This window comes from Hipposideros armiger, unplaced genomic scaffold (assembly GCF_001890085.2).
Source record: "Hipposideros armiger isolate ML-2016 unplaced genomic scaffold, ASM189008v1 scaffold_336, whole genome shotgun sequence".
Taxonomy (NCBI): Eukaryota; Metazoa; Chordata; class Mammalia; order Chiroptera; family Hipposideridae; genus Hipposideros; species Hipposideros armiger.
Window position 1 is genome coordinate 1,391,658 of NW_017731686.1, and position 15,230 is coordinate 1,406,887.

General features: G+C 41.8%; 1 protein-coding gene across 3 annotated transcripts in view; it reads left to right on the forward strand.

Moving 5' to 3' along the window:
• The window catches only part of CHD7 (chromodomain helicase DNA binding protein 7), a 127,831-nt gene extending 121,159 nt beyond the window's left edge, over positions 1-6,672 (forward strand). For 2 of the 3 annotated variants that reach the window (XM_019661125.1, XM_019661126.1), the window contains exons 34-37: positions 1,739-1,960; positions 3,004-3,144; positions 3,392-3,496; positions 4,769-6,672. In XM_019661125.1, coding sequence (XP_019516670.1) covers positions 1,739-1,960; positions 3,004-3,144; positions 3,392-3,496; positions 4,769-5,686 — 1,386 coding nt within the window. In that variant the 3' untranslated portion in view covers positions 5,687-6,672. The remainder of the gene's footprint in view (positions 1-1,738; positions 1,961-3,003; positions 3,145-3,391; positions 3,497-4,768) is intronic. The other variant, XM_019661127.1, reaches the window with a different exon arrangement.
• The last annotated feature ends 8,558 nt before the right edge of the window (positions 6,673-15,230 follow it).

Below are 15,230 nucleotides of genomic sequence, written 5' to 3' on the forward strand. Positions count from 1 at the left end.
AGCATCTTAGCTGTAGAGGGCAGTGTCACTGGCCCTCATATGTGGGATCCGAACCGGGGCCCTCTGGCATCCCAAGCGAGCTCTTAACCATCGCGCCACTCGGCCGGCCCAAGAGAGTATATTTAAAGTTTTGTTTTTAGCTGTCAAATGTTGGAAATTGGGAATTCCTCATTTGGTGTTGTGGAGGGTTATGTGCATGCACGTGAAATACAAGGAAAACAGTGATCTATAAATAAAATGAGTAGTGAAGAGGTGTAAAGAACGGCAATGTTACTTGTATGGAACAAGACAAATCCTATAGTTTTGTATTATGTCAGCACTCAAGCTGGAGGCCGTTTGGTGCTACCATGAAAAGTAAGTGTGCAGCCACCATGCATGTAGCAACATTGTGAGAGCGAGACACCTGTGCTAGAGAACTCAGTGTGTTAGATGATAATGTGTCATAGTTGTGAGCAAAGGAAGGATGAGAATGGAGGGAAGGGAACATGGTGAGAAACCGATGAGCAAGTTTCCCTTGAGATGGTCATACTTCAGTGAAGTTTTAAAGATCTGTATGAGTTGGTCATTTGAAAAGAGGGGCGGGGAGAGCATGTGAAAAGGCCCTGAGGTCAGAGAAAGCCTGTTGTATTTGGTGGATTATTGGCTGGGGAATTTGAGAGGAGGCAGGTTCAGCAGAGATGAGCTTGGAGACAAAGTGGGATGCAAATCAGGGATGGCTTTAATTGCTATGCTAAAGAACTTGGATTTCATAATGAAGGTGGTGGGGATTCAGTCATCAAAAGAGTTTAACTTGAGTGATGTGACATAATGTTTTGAAGTGGAAGGAATGCATTCTGGAAGACTGACTCTAGGGTAGCAGTGAGACGAGTGGAACCACTTAGGAATACTGCAGTAACGTGGGTGGGAAGCGGTGACAGCCTCAACCAGAGTGGGAGCAGTAGGAATGAGAGATGGGCTGACATAAAAGATGTCTGGAAGTTCAAAAGACAGAGTTTGAGGACCAGTGGCTGGACGATGGTAGAATCTAGACTTCAATCTTTTTATTTATTTATTATTTTTTTAAAGAAGCTTTTTTTTTGAAATTTTATTGGAGGACAGTGTTTTTCCAGGACCCATCAGCGCCCAAGTCAAGTAGTTGTCTTCAGTCTAGTCGTGGCGGTCCCAGCTCAGTGGCCTATATGGGAATCGAACCGGCAACCTTGGTGTTATGAGCCTGCACTCTAATCGCCTGAGCTAACCGGCCGTCCCCTAGACTTCAATCTTTTTAGTGTTACAACACATACCTAACACAAAATGTTGGACTCCCAACAAAATTATACTGTTCACAGAGTGCCAAAAAGCTACATATAAACTGGCTTTCGGAACAGTTCTTTATTTAAAACTTTTAATGACGTTTATGTATGGATCCCCAAGAGAGATTGAGAGGCTACCTCTCGTGCATATCCGGCTCAGACTACCCTGCCTGTGTAGTATTACTAGTGGCTTGCTTAAGCTCTCAAACATGGAGTGTTGCTGGACTGTGAATTCTCTACCTAATTACTAACTCTACAGTGTGAAGAATGATATTAAAGTTTCATCTTCTAATTTGATAGCTGTTCCAAAACTGACATTATTTCAAGTAACTTTTTTCCCTGTTTGATCAAAGTTCCATTATGCTGGGATAGCATTTTCTTGGATAGGGCGTTATCAGAATCTCTTGCTTCATGTGAGAATTCAGACTATTGTCAAATTTCTGCAGGAGGATGCTGAGGTGACCAAAGCTTTTGAAGAAGATATAGAGACCCCGCCAATAAGAAACATTCCTTCTCCCGGACAGCTGGACCCCGACACACGGATCCCTGTTATAAATCTTGAAGATGGGACGAGGCTGGTGGGGGATGACGCTCCTAAAAATAAGGACTTAGTTGAATGGCTGAAGCTGCACCCTGCTTACACTGTTGATATGCCAAGTTATGTACCAGTAAGTATCGCAGGCTTCGAGTGGGAGGAGTCTTTTTGCAAGGACAGTCCATTTCATCTCCCATACAACACAGAAGTCCCTGCGTCTGCCTTTGCTCGACTGTCTCCTTATCACGAACGTTTCCCAGTTTTTGTCATTGTGTTGTCTACATTAGAGAAGCTAGCTTCATGTCTGTCCTACGTGAAAGGCAGCCTCATAGTTATTTGAAGACTCGTGTTATGCATTTCCTTACTTTTTCCATCTCTCACCAAATAGATACGATTTCTTCAGTATTCATATTCTTTGCCTAGCGTGGCTTCCAGGTGGTCTCATTATTGGGTTAACACTCATGAATGCACTTTAATTGGTCTCCAGCCCAGGTCTGACCAGCACAGCATACTATGAAGCTGTTACTTGCACAGATTTGATCAGCTAATGCAGCCTAAGACTTTATTAGCTTATTTTTTTAAGCCACTAACTGACACTTATGCCTTAAATTAAACATCAGACAATATCTCCAGATGATTTGTCCACAGCAATGCAACTCTTTTACTTCTATACTTATGTGATTGACTTTTTAAAACTTAAATGTAGGATTTTACATTTTCTTTTGTTGAGTTCAGCCTGAGTTGAGTTCCTGCCACTCAGAATGCCCCTCCTACAAAGATCCTTTTATCCCTTGGTTGGTTCTCTTCATGAACAGTCTTGTGTCGTAGATGTGATAGCATCTCTGTATTCATTCAAGTCATTGAGTAGAAATTAGCAAAGGTACTAGAGAAAGTTTCCTTTAAAATGACCATGACTTGGTTAAATATTTGAAGAAAAGTTTTTAAGCGGGGTTACTGATAGAAGGAAAAGCAGACTCTCTGTTTGTTTGTTTAGTTCCTTAATGTACATGGGGGGAAAGGTAGGACTTTTTTCTTTGAAAGAAAAGTATGGTTTCTAGTAGTTAAAATCATTCTTGAAACTTCCATAGTAATTGAAAATGACTTCACTGTCATTTACACAGGAAAGAGTAAATACTAAATGCAGTTTTACTAAATACATATATATTCTTTTTGCAGAAGAATGCAGATGTGCTGTTTTCCTCATTTCAGAAACCGAAACAAAAACGACATAGATGTCGAAACCCTAATAAATTGGATATAAACACTTTGACAGGAGAAGAAAGGGTGCCTGTTGTCAATAAACGAAATGGAAAGAAGGTAAACGGTGGGAAAGGTGTTGGCCTCTCTGAGTTCTTATACCAGAAAGAAGTGTTTCATCCTGACATCTTTTATTTACCAAAAAAAAAAAAAAAAATCACGTTTCTTCCAGGACCTGTGTATATGTTGTGTGTGTGTGTGTGTGTGTGTGTGTGTGTGTGTGTGTGTGTGTGTGTGTATGGATGGAGGATGGGAGAGGGCAGAACTTGACATGTTTTTAAAGCATTTTCCCAATGCCTCTCCCCAGATGGGTGGAGCCATGGCGCCTCCAATGAAGGATCTACCCAGGTGGCTGGAAGAAAATCCTGAATTTGCGGTTGCTCCAGACTGGACTGATATAGTTAAGCAGTCTGTAAGTACACACTCTGCATGTTCATCAAGAAAGGTATCTAAACAAAACTGTTCTCCTAAATTTGTCTTTATGTTCTGTTGGCCATTAATTATTTAATTCTCTTACCTTAAAAAAATTGACATAATGCATCATTTTCAAACATCATGAATACATCATCTTGTCTTGTGTCAATATCATCAATCCAAAGTTGATTAGTTAGACAGGTCTGATTTAAAACGATTGTGTAAAAATACACATTCACAGTCTCAGAGGTGGACTGACTGACGAGGGAGGAGCTGCCCAGGTAAACCTCACTGTCCATCGTAGAACAGAATTTACAGTGGTTGAGATTATTAGCATTAGCTGTGGTTTCTGATATTAAAACAAACAAAAAATACAATAATTCTGCCTAAATTTTTTTTCACTATTAGTTTCTTTTTAAAGTTAATTTGTTAATAATGTCTTGATTCTTTTTTGTTTGTTTGAAGTATATAGTAAAACTCGTTAGTTTTCTTTTGGTGTGTACAGTTCTATCAGTCTTGACACATGTATGGTTTTGTGAACTGCCATTATAGTCAGGCAGTTCCATGTTCCCGCAGAATTCCCTGTTATTCTCTCCCACCACCCCCAGCCCCTGACAACCAGTGATGTCGTCTCCATCTCTAGAGTTCTGTCTTCCTGAGGATGTCATGTAAACAGAAGCATAAAGTATGGAACCTCTGGTTTCGCTTAGATTGAGATTCATCCAAGTGGTTGCATGTGTCAGAAGTTTGTCCCTTTTCGTTGCTGAGCAGCCCCCCATTGCATGAATGTGCCCCCGTGTATGGTCAGCCATCACCCGGGAGGATGTCTGGGCTGTTTCCAGATTTGGGCAATTATGAGTATAACTGCCGCGAACATTTGTGTACAGGTTTTGGTATGAACATAAGTTTTTGCTTCCCTAGGGTAGGTACTAAAATGTAATTTTAATTAAGTTTTCTATACTTTCAGCTTCCTTGTGATGTATTATTTCTTGAGCTAGTTATGGATGCAGATAACTTGACATTTACCTAACTGATAGAGCAGCCTTTAACAATTTTTCTGCAATTCAGCATAATTCAGTGAGCTAATGTAATGCTAAAATACAGAATTTTTGCTCTCATAAGTCTTATCATTGTGCTCTTAGAGTGGAAATAATTGCTTATGTATTTCCATTCAGAATGCCAATTTTCAGATCATCACAAAGGCCCACACTGAAATCAGGTTTTCTTCAGCAACCTTTACAGCCACTGTTTGCCTCTCCGTTTCCCTCAGGGTTTTGTTCCCGAGTCGATGTTTGACCGTCTTCTCACTGGACCTGTGGTGAGGGGAGAAGGAGCGAGCCGAAGAGGACGAAGGCCCAAAAGTGAAATCGCCAGAGCAGCTGCAGCCGCCGCCGCCGTGGCCTCCACTTCAGGAATCAACCCTCTGTTGGTGAACAGCCTGTTTGCTGGAATGGACCTCACGAGCCTTCAGAATCTCCAGAACCTGCAGTCTCTCCAGCTGGCAGGTCTCATGGGCTTCCCTCCAGGACTGGCCACAGCTGCCGCCGCTGGAGGCGATGCTAAGAATCCTGCTGCCGTGCTGCCCCTGATGCTGCCGGGCATGGCGGGCCTGCCCAACATGTTTGGACTGGGCGGGTTGTTGAATAACCCTCTATCCGCTGCTACTGGAAACACCACTACTGCTTCTAGTCAAGGAGAACCGGAAGACGGCACTTCAAAAGTAGAAGAGAAAGGAAATGAGAACGAAGAAGAGAACAAAGACTCTGAGAAAAGCACAGATGCTGTCTCGGCTGCTGACTCTGCGAACGGATCTGTTGGTGCTGCTACTGCCCCGGCCGCATTGCCCTCCAACCCGCTGGCCTTCAACCCTTTCCTCTTGTCCACCATGGCTCCAGGCCTCTTCTACCCGTCCATGTTTCTACCTCCGGGACTGGGAGGATTGACACTGCCTGGGTTCCCCGCGTTAGCAGGACTTCAGAACGCCGTGGGCTCCAGCGAAGAGAAGGCCCCTGACAAGGCCGAGGGGGCCGCCTTTCAGGAAGAAGAGAACCTAGAAGGCAGCGATGCCGAGGAGAACCTGGATAAGACTGCGGAGTCCTCCATCTTAGAAGACGAAATAGCACAGGGTGAAGAGCTAGACTCGCTTGATGGGGGGGATGAAATAGAAAACAATGAAAATGATGAATAACCAGTACCAGTTCCAGTTAAAGTGTTTTAAAACTTTTGACAAGTGGTAGTCCTACTGTTTACACTCACAGTTAATGTTCATACCTAGTTTTATAAGCTGTTCTGTAACATAGTGTAGCAAAAAAAAAAAAAAAAAAGTCCAAGTCATGTTATACAGGTGTGTCAAAAGGTATCTTGGTCATTAAGTATTGTGCAGTGCATTATTTATTATCCCTAGGAGAGATGAAATTTGAGAGGTGATCATGTCTTTTTAAGGAAACTTACATAATGCTCTGCTTTTTTTTTTTTTTTTTCCTTTTTCTTTTGGTACCATTGGTATTATAATAAAGAGCAATTTGTAACTGAGTGGCACTAATGGAAGGACGTGCTGCTCAAAGGAAGTATGAAGTTATATATTTAATTTTTAATTTTAATTTTTTTGCTGTGAAGGTTCAAGAAGAAATTTACCATACATATCATACTTGCTAATTTGTTTCCCTTTCTGACTGTATGGGGGTTCCCACACGTGCGCATACACACACATCCATACACTCTGACAATCTCCACGTTAGTGTGAACGTCTCTGTCCCGAGGCGCAGCAATAATAAGGCAGCTGTTGAATGTGAAGGGTCCCTTTGGAAATTAACCTACTGGGAGGGTTCTTGCCAGAAGAACTACAGTTCCATTGTCTCGTGGTCTTGTAATGCACTGGTATAAACAAAATAAATAGATGAATAAATAAAGAATGAGAAAATAGAGAATCAGGTACCTTTTTTAAATTAAAGGACTTTGTTACTTTAGCCACAAAGCTAAAACAGCATTACCTCAGCTCTAAACTAGCCTTGAAGTTTACAGACATGACTTTGTAAATGTATTGTTTTTCTTTGTTGTGATGTCCTTTTATTTTTTTCTTTGAAAACTGCTATCATGTAAGATAAAATGTAAATTGCTGCCAACTGTAGTAATGATGCTTTTAATAAAAGTGACCCATGATATGCAGAAATGTAATTATAGGATGTAGTGTGTAGGGGAACTGGTGTTCACTCTATTTTTTGTATTCGCAATAGATGCAAATACGGCACCCTGGCCTTTGTACAGTTTCTTGATGTATCCTCTTCGACTAGATTAGCTGTTAGGAATGGGCTAAGCTGATTGTCTTCAGACTGGACAGGAGGAAAACCTTAAATTACCTTCACATAATTCCACTTCAGATATCTCAACAGAACCACACACAAAAACCTCCTATTACTCCCTCAAAAGGGCATCTGAGACTGAGAATACTTAAAAATGTGTGCAGTGTCTGATAATGTGGTACACCAAAGAACAAAAGGGCAAAAGAAAAATGAGGCTTTAATAGGCACAATATCTAGGTCATTTATCCTTGGTTAACGGGTAGAAAAATACAATGCCCGAGTGTCAGCAAGGGACACAAAGGCGCTCTGGTGTCCCGCAGACCAGTGCTGGATGCCAGAAACTGGAAAACACACGCGGCATGAAAAGGGACCCGCTCAGGCAAGCACGCCGAGGGCCCACGCACGCACGCACAGGCTGGAGAGCTGTTGATTCATGCTCCCCTTTATGACCTTTGATATTTGAGGCACAATATAATTTGAGAGCTACTGTTTTCACCTTTTTATGTCACCTGACCAAATACAAAGCAGCAAAAAGGGGAGAGGAAGAGAGGTGGCTGCAGGTGTGTGTGTGGCCTCCCTCCACACCCTGCCCCGTCTCCATACAGCCCACCCCCTCCCGATGTGTTACCACGATTCCTTTTAGACAGTGAGATTCGCTTGATTTATATCCTAAGATGAAAGTATACCCAGTGTGATCCTGGAAAAGGAACGACTTGAAATCGCTTTTACCCATCGTCATCACTACTGCCTCTTGGAAGCTAACAAGTGGGTGGTGTGCATTGGATGGAAGTGCCTTTGAGAGAATATCCCCTGAAATGGAATTCTTGAAACATGGAAAATAAAACTAGATCTGCACAAAGTACAGAGAATTTAAGTATTTAAATAACTGAAAGATTATTTTTAAGCCTTAAAATAAGACTTTAGGTAGGGAGACTGTGTTTAATAAAATGAGTTATAAAAGGGCCTTTTAAAAAAACTTCTTTATAGTATTGGAAGTTTCCCTGTGACCTTCTGTAAATAGAGCATATAATGTGACTGTCGCTGTTAGAAGAAAACGCTAAGAGCGATGATGGTCTTCAGAGCAGAGACATCAGTTGCTTGTGGCCAGAAGGAACCCTGACTAGACAGATGGCCAACTGCGGAAACGTTATCTGGGATCAGCTGCTAACCGGGCTTGAAAGTCATTCAAATTTCCGTGTTGGAAAATGCTTTTTTTTTTTTTTCCTTTTAATGGAATTAATTCTTGATATTAGATCTCGAACTGACCTAAGTCACAAATATTTTAAATGCAGCATTCATTGTACGCCTGGTGTAAATTGAGCACTGAGGTGTGAAGTGCTTTCCCTGGCATTACTGCCTAATCATCACTTCTCTGGGAGGGAAATGCAGTATTTCCAGGAGGGAGCTGAGACATGGAGAGTTTAAGAAACTGGCCAACAGCAACTGTAGGCGCTGCATTTGAACCCAGGCAACCTGCCTTCAGAGACCACTGTCCTGAGTTACTGCACCCTTAGGTCTCTGAAAGAAAATCATTATATAATAATTTGGGGCTTCTATATTTTTACGTTCCACCCCACCGCCCAAAAAAAAACAAAAAAAATCTCCATAAGGAATCGGAATTACAAGAAAGTGTATGAAGTAGAGCCTGGAATAGTGTGAGCTCTAACTCAGGAAACTTGAGTCCAGTTAACTCATTCAAATTTGGATTTATTTGCCCTGTATTTCTATTTTTATAAAGAAGTCAAGTTTTTAAAAAAGATGAACTTAAGCCTCAGAGCTAGAAAGTTGCAAACCTGGTACTTGAACCCAGACTGAACTAACTTCAAAGCCCAGGCACTTGGCCTCCGTGCTAGTGTATTAACATTCATCAGCACATTTATGGGTGCTATGTGCTAGATTCTGATTTAGTGGTTAGACTACAGCAATGAAGAAAACAGACTCGCCCTCTGCTGTCATGTCTAGTAGGAAGGGACAGATGATAAACAGATCGCAAGTAAAATTTTTGTAGATTTGAGGAAAATATTAAGGTGAGGTGGTCAGGAAGGAGCTCTCTGTGGAGGGGGGACGGCTGTGCTCACACCTGAGTGATGAGAAGCAGGAGCCAGACAAGAGCTGGTTCGAGAATGTTCTGTGCAAAGGGAACAGCCAATGCGAAGATCATGAGTTAGGAGTGAACTTGGAAGAAGGGGCACAGGGGAGCCTGTCTACCTAGAAGAATTGGGAGGCAGGGGCCAGGACCCCTGGTGGAGGGCTCACATTGCCTTTTATGCGCAGTAGAAAGTCTTTGGGAGATTATTATGCGGGAAGGTGATTTGATCATATTCATGTTTTTAAATAGTCACTATGGCTGCAGTGCGAAAAAATGGTTTGTAAAGAGGAGTCAGGAATTCCAGTGGGGGACTGCTGTAGCAACCCTGGGTCAAGGTAATGGGTAGTAAGGGAGATGGAAAGCAGCGGATGGATTTGGGATGGATTTTAAAAAGATAGAGCCACTTATTTAAATTACGTGAATAATTTGAACTAACTCTTCAGGATTATTCCTACTGAAATATACCCAAAGCAAAAACAGATGAAGAATATTCACTATGCTTTATGCTTTTTTTTTTTTTTAAGAATTTCATGATTAGTGTTACAAGATACTGGGAACAGAAAATTTTCCTTCCATATCCTGTTACAAAATTGTATTTTCAGCTCAATGAAAATTGTTAATTATTTTTGGAAAGAGTGTTTAGAAATTATTTTTAGTAGGTAACGTAGGTAAAACCCATATGTGTATTGAAGTGATGTGTGTGTACTGAGCATCACTATGTGTCTAGAGCCATCAATACATTAGGAAGCAAAACAATGTAAATGACTTCCACTAACAAGCACTTAAAATTAGAATATATCTTACTCATTCAACATGGCTCTCTAATGAGCAATTTTATGTATTTTCTTAGCACCGATACGATTTACCACAGTTTTATAGACATTTCATAGTAAAGAAAACTACATTTGGCAAAATAAATGAGTAAATTAACTTCTAGAATATTTAATCCAATGTAACACTCCTTCAGTGAGAAGTATTTTATCATTGAATTTTTTATTGGGAGAGTCACCCAATTTGGAGATTTTTCTGGTAGGGTTTAGGATGGTGATTTTCAAAGGTTTTAAATGATGAAATCATTTATGTGTTTAAGGTTTCTGCTCAGCTTTCCTGTTGCTCCCATTTTTATTCTTGAGTCTCTAAACCAAAACTAAAAACAAACTCCTGTGTGTGTGTGTTGGGAATGTAGCTCCACCCTCCTGATGGGTCTGTTGTTGGTCTGTAGGTCTTACTTTGGATCTACCAATGTAGAGTTGAATTTTAATTTGCACCTCCTTAATCAATGAATGTTTAACCATGTAATTTAAATGAAATTGAAAAATAGGGCAATGACAATTAAAATTTCAAATACTCTTTCATCTAGCATCTTTATCTTCAGAACCTTTTACTCTTACAATTTGTTTAGCCCCTGAGCTGGTTGAAATTTTCATCAGTTGAACAAAGATGGCAGAATCCGTCGCTAAACACGTACATGTTAAGCGTAGTGGTGCCTCTCCCAACGAGGTTCCTTCTGTGGAGCTTTCATATTCATGAGGTCTTTCCTGGACTCTGAGATAAATCTGTCATGGTGAATTAACTTTAAGTTATTGGACTTTATTGTTTGTTTGTTTGTTTTTAGCTGAGCCATCCTGCTACCTATTGGCAGCTTAGTGGCAGCTCAGCTCGGGCCGGGCATCGAACCGCTGTTGCTCAGAGCTCACACTCTTGAGCGAGCTCTTAACCAACTGAGCCACTCGGCCAGCCTAATTTTAAGTTATAGCTAAAGGACAGCATAACAGATTTCTAAGGTATAATAAAGAGAAATGCTAAGTCAGAATGCTCAGGAATCATTTAATAGTCTACTTGAAGTGGCTCCCTCCATTGTCCCTTGCCCGCCTCTGCATTTTTATCTGAAAGCTCAATTTCAAAATTACAAATGGGAGAAACCTGATCCTTTTCTGTGACTGAAGGCAGGTACTGCAGTAGCTTCCCATCCTTTGCGACCCCAAACCGCCACAGTTCCTGACACTCCAACCTGGAGGTGGGCGGACGCCTGAAACCTAAGCACGCTGTAAATGTAATAGTTTTGGGAGTACACGTCACATCTTAGAACAGAAAATTCTTCCTGTTCAACGTGTTGAACCATGTTCTTTGAGGAGTCAGGAAGCTCAACATTGTAGAACTCAGCATTTTTGTTTGTTAATAGGCACTTTTGAGGTAATCCATGCCACACCCCAGTGTCCTTGCCACCACCCCTTTACTTAGGCTGAATCACTTGCCGGGGGCCAACTGGGAAGACAAGTGTGGTGGAGAGAACTAGAATTTAGACTTCGCCAGTGTAAGCTGTGTCTAGCGGTGACTGTCGCAGGTAGAAACCTGCCATTCACGTTATTTCAGGTCTGCAGTCTTAAAAACCCCAAACCTAAAATAGAATAAGCTACAAACTCTCTTAATCACAACTGATGTCTTGATCGGAAGAAGAACAAACCAGAAGGTTCCAGAATCTTATGCTGCAAGACCAAAGTACTAGTGAAGGATGACACAGAGACGTTTGATATAAGAAGTTTAAGCAATTACGAGCATGCTTTACATCCATGCTGAGTTTATATCGTCTATGCAACTGATAGTCTAAATAGTTTTGTACATTACTAGAGCTTATTCTCTAGGATTTTGGATCGTGAATTAGCTCCCGAGTTTCTGAATGACCCAAAAAGGCAGCCCCAGATAAGCCTGGAACTTAAAGCCCCAGCAGAATGGTGTTGCTTCATGTGTGTCTGTGCACTCAGGATGGATTTGCATATCCGTAGCTGCAGAGCTGATGTTCTCTCACTGGGCTCAGGGGCCCTGCAACGCAACTCCAGGATCCTTTCCATATTATTGTACGAGATCCTGGAAAATGAGAGGCAGCCATTGTGTCAGGCTGCGGAGGCATTGTTCTTCCCTAGACGAAGCTGGCCTGCTTCTCAGGCCCTTGGTTTCTGCTGCTTCAACCATAGCTGGCTTCTGAGGAGCAGCTGGACTGACTCAGAAGAGCCCGGAGGGTTATGTAAAACCATTTAAAAATCTCCCTTTCCCCCTTAATCTGCACAATGTAAAGTTATAAACAAACCCCAAACCCCCTTTTCTTTTGAGCCCCATTTTGCAGAACCTGTATGTTCTGAGAGAAAAAACAGAACAACTAATACAGCAATGACAAGGTGCTTGGCCCTGCCCCTCAGGCCCCAGGAGAAAGTCGAGAAAAGAATTCCATTGGCCACCTATGTATATATTGGGGGCGGGGGGGCACACAAAGCTGAAAATGTTGCTTTACATTTCAACCAAAAACCTGTCTATTGATATAAGTATCAGTTGTTTATTACCATTAAAACCCTCCTGTTGGGGATAATTACTGTAAAATTCTGAATACTGTTTATGACGTCAGGGAAACAAAAGCTTTTTGAATTTATGTTATTTTTTTCTTTTTTTTTAATGTGGTTTGGGAGACGGCCAAATGAGTAAAACAAAACGCTGACCTGTGACAGGTGGGAAGGAACTAGAAGACCAAGTTGTAAGATTTTTGCAAGAACAAAAGCAACTCAGAGAATCATTTGTTGCTCCTTGTATTTGAAGCTCAAATGACTAAATGGCTAAAAACTCATCTCCATTGGGCATGTTTCAAATGCACTGCACTTCGGTGTGCATTTTTCCATATATCAAAAAGCTTACTCTAAGTAGTTTACTATTTTATTGTGTAGTGTGGTCTAGCCATGAGGCATAAAGATTGAGGCAGGGCCATGCTATTGGACACGGGCCCAAAGATCTCCAATGCTATTGATGTGGTACATGTATTCTCATGGGTGATACGTAGCATGATGCTGCTCCCTGCCCTCAAGAAGGCACTGAAATCCATCATAACTTGAGGGCTTAGGCAGACTTACAGTTGTAATAGCTGTTACCGGTACGAATTATCCTGGCAGTTGATGTGTCCATTGCAGCTAAATGTATTGAATAATGAAGAAGGTCCTGAGCCCATAGACCCTGGGACAGGGCAGATGGCAAGGATTGGTTGTCCTTGGCTCCAGGTAGTTTTAGTTTCCTGCGCCTGACAACCTCATCCAGAGCACGAACAGCTTAAACTCACCTGGTTTTGCCTGAAAGCGAGGCCGTCTGGCTTCTGAGAAAGTTTAGAAACTTCAGTTAAATGACATATATCAGCCTCTCCTGCATGAACACAGTCATGATGCCATTTCTTCTGAAGGTGCCACCAGCGGTGGTCTGAAAATGGCGGCAGCAATGGAAGAACAACAGCACCTCTGCTGCCAGTGTCTTCCTGGGCTTGGACATCTTGTTTAAGGATTCAAGGCAGCCATTTTGTGCTTCATTCGGTCCTTCCTACATGAAGCCTCCTCTCTCTCAAGGACAAATGCCATGGAGTCTTTTTGTATATTAAGGACACTTTTTTTAAAAGCTCACTAAAGAAAGGGAATAATAGACATCATTCTTGTCCTTAACAGCAATCAACTGGCAAATATTTAATGTGCAGCTGGAGGGCGTGCTGGGGAGTGGGGGTGAGGGACAAAGAATGTAGTCAGGGTCCTTGATCTCAAGGGCCTGAACATGTTGCTGACAGTTTATATAAATAACGTATCTGCCTGCAATTTACAGATTTCAAAACATTTATGCATGCATTATCTCAGTTGATACAACTTTGAAACCACAAGTTTAAAGATATTAAGATATTAGGGCGCAGCGATCCAAGGCTAGCAAGTGGGTTGGTTGCATCTTGCAGGCAGGTCTCTGCACTGTAAACCCAGAGATCTGTCTACCACATTATGACACCACAGGGCAACTCCACCATACACGGCGTGGCAGCCCTGCATGCAAGAGCCTCGGCTCCTTTCTGAGCCTCACCTTCCTCATTTGCAAATTGGGAATAATAATAACACCAATCATGTAATACCTTCCTGTAGTGTTGTGTGAGGATTAGATATAGTAAATTTGTAAAGTCCTTAGTGCCCAGTCCTGAATCGACACTCAATTTAAATTATCATCATCTAATGAGTTCCAAAGAAGTGGCAGAGGGGAATGCAGTCAGAGCACTGAGGAAGCGGCTGGGGTGATCTGGTCTGTAGGAATGTTTGACAGAAATGAGGCTGCTGCCATCCTGAAAGCATAGGTAGTTGATGAGAGCACAGCGGGTCCCAGAGGAGGGAGTCGGGTGGGCGTGAGGCTTTCTGGAGCACTGGCTCTCAAATACTAGAGATAAAAACAGTTACACTGGCACCTTGTACATACTCATATTTGGATATGAATTTTTCCAAAACTTCACAAAATACAACCTATATTTTCGCCTTCTAATACACTCTAATCTTTCTGTTGTATTCTATTTCACTAAAAAATTATCATTCCCTTCTGAATTGCTTTTATGATTCAATATGGGTGGTGGCGGCCTGCTATTTGAAAAACTGTACTTTAAAACAAGGATTCTTAACCTGGTTCCATGGATGGTCTTCGTGGGAGAGGGTGAAGTTGGCCCCAGGTCCTCTGAAGCTGGATGCACGTGTGTGTGTGTGTGTGTGTGTGTGTGTAGGTGGGTGTGTGTAAGTATTTTTCTAGAAAGAGTGTCCCTGAGTTTTATCTGGTCCCTAAAGATCTACTACTCCCTCTTTGAGAGGGTAATAAGAGAGCCAGAAAGTTAGATTTTAGTTGATTGCTTTTATTTAGAAAGTTTTTCAAATTTTATTTTTCAATTACAGTTGACATATAGCATTATATATTAGTTTCAGGTGTACAACATAGTGACTAGACATTTATGTACCTGACAAAGTGATCACCCACCTGACACCATACATAGTTACTACAATATTATTGACTATATTCCCTATGCTATACTTTACGTTTGCGAGTGCTTTTAAATGCCACTTAGAAATGGAAAACTGAAATGAAAGGCCAGCCCCTGAAGAGGAAACACCAATTCAGAGTTAAACTGAGTATTCCCCCAAAATGCCTCCCGGACAGAGGACACCCCTCTCCACTGTGTAACAGCCAGCAATCCTGACTGCCTCCTTTTTCTCCTGCACAAAGTGAGCATGATAATAGCACTTACCACATAAGCCTGTTTTGAAGACCGAATGACATAATGCATGTGGAACTACTGAGCAGAACTGGCACAAAGTAAACACTTCCACAATGTCAACTATTGTGCGTGCGGTCCCTGCATGACGATGGTACCACAGAGATGGTTGTCCCCATTGTATCTGCTTAATTCTTGTGTGAGTGTGTGTTTGTTTTTAGTGGGATGAATTGTTTCCTTCCTTCATTAGCATCGAGGCCTCTCTCCTCGGTCCTCACGCAAAGCTAGAAGACAGAAATGAGTCCTTTTTTCCTTG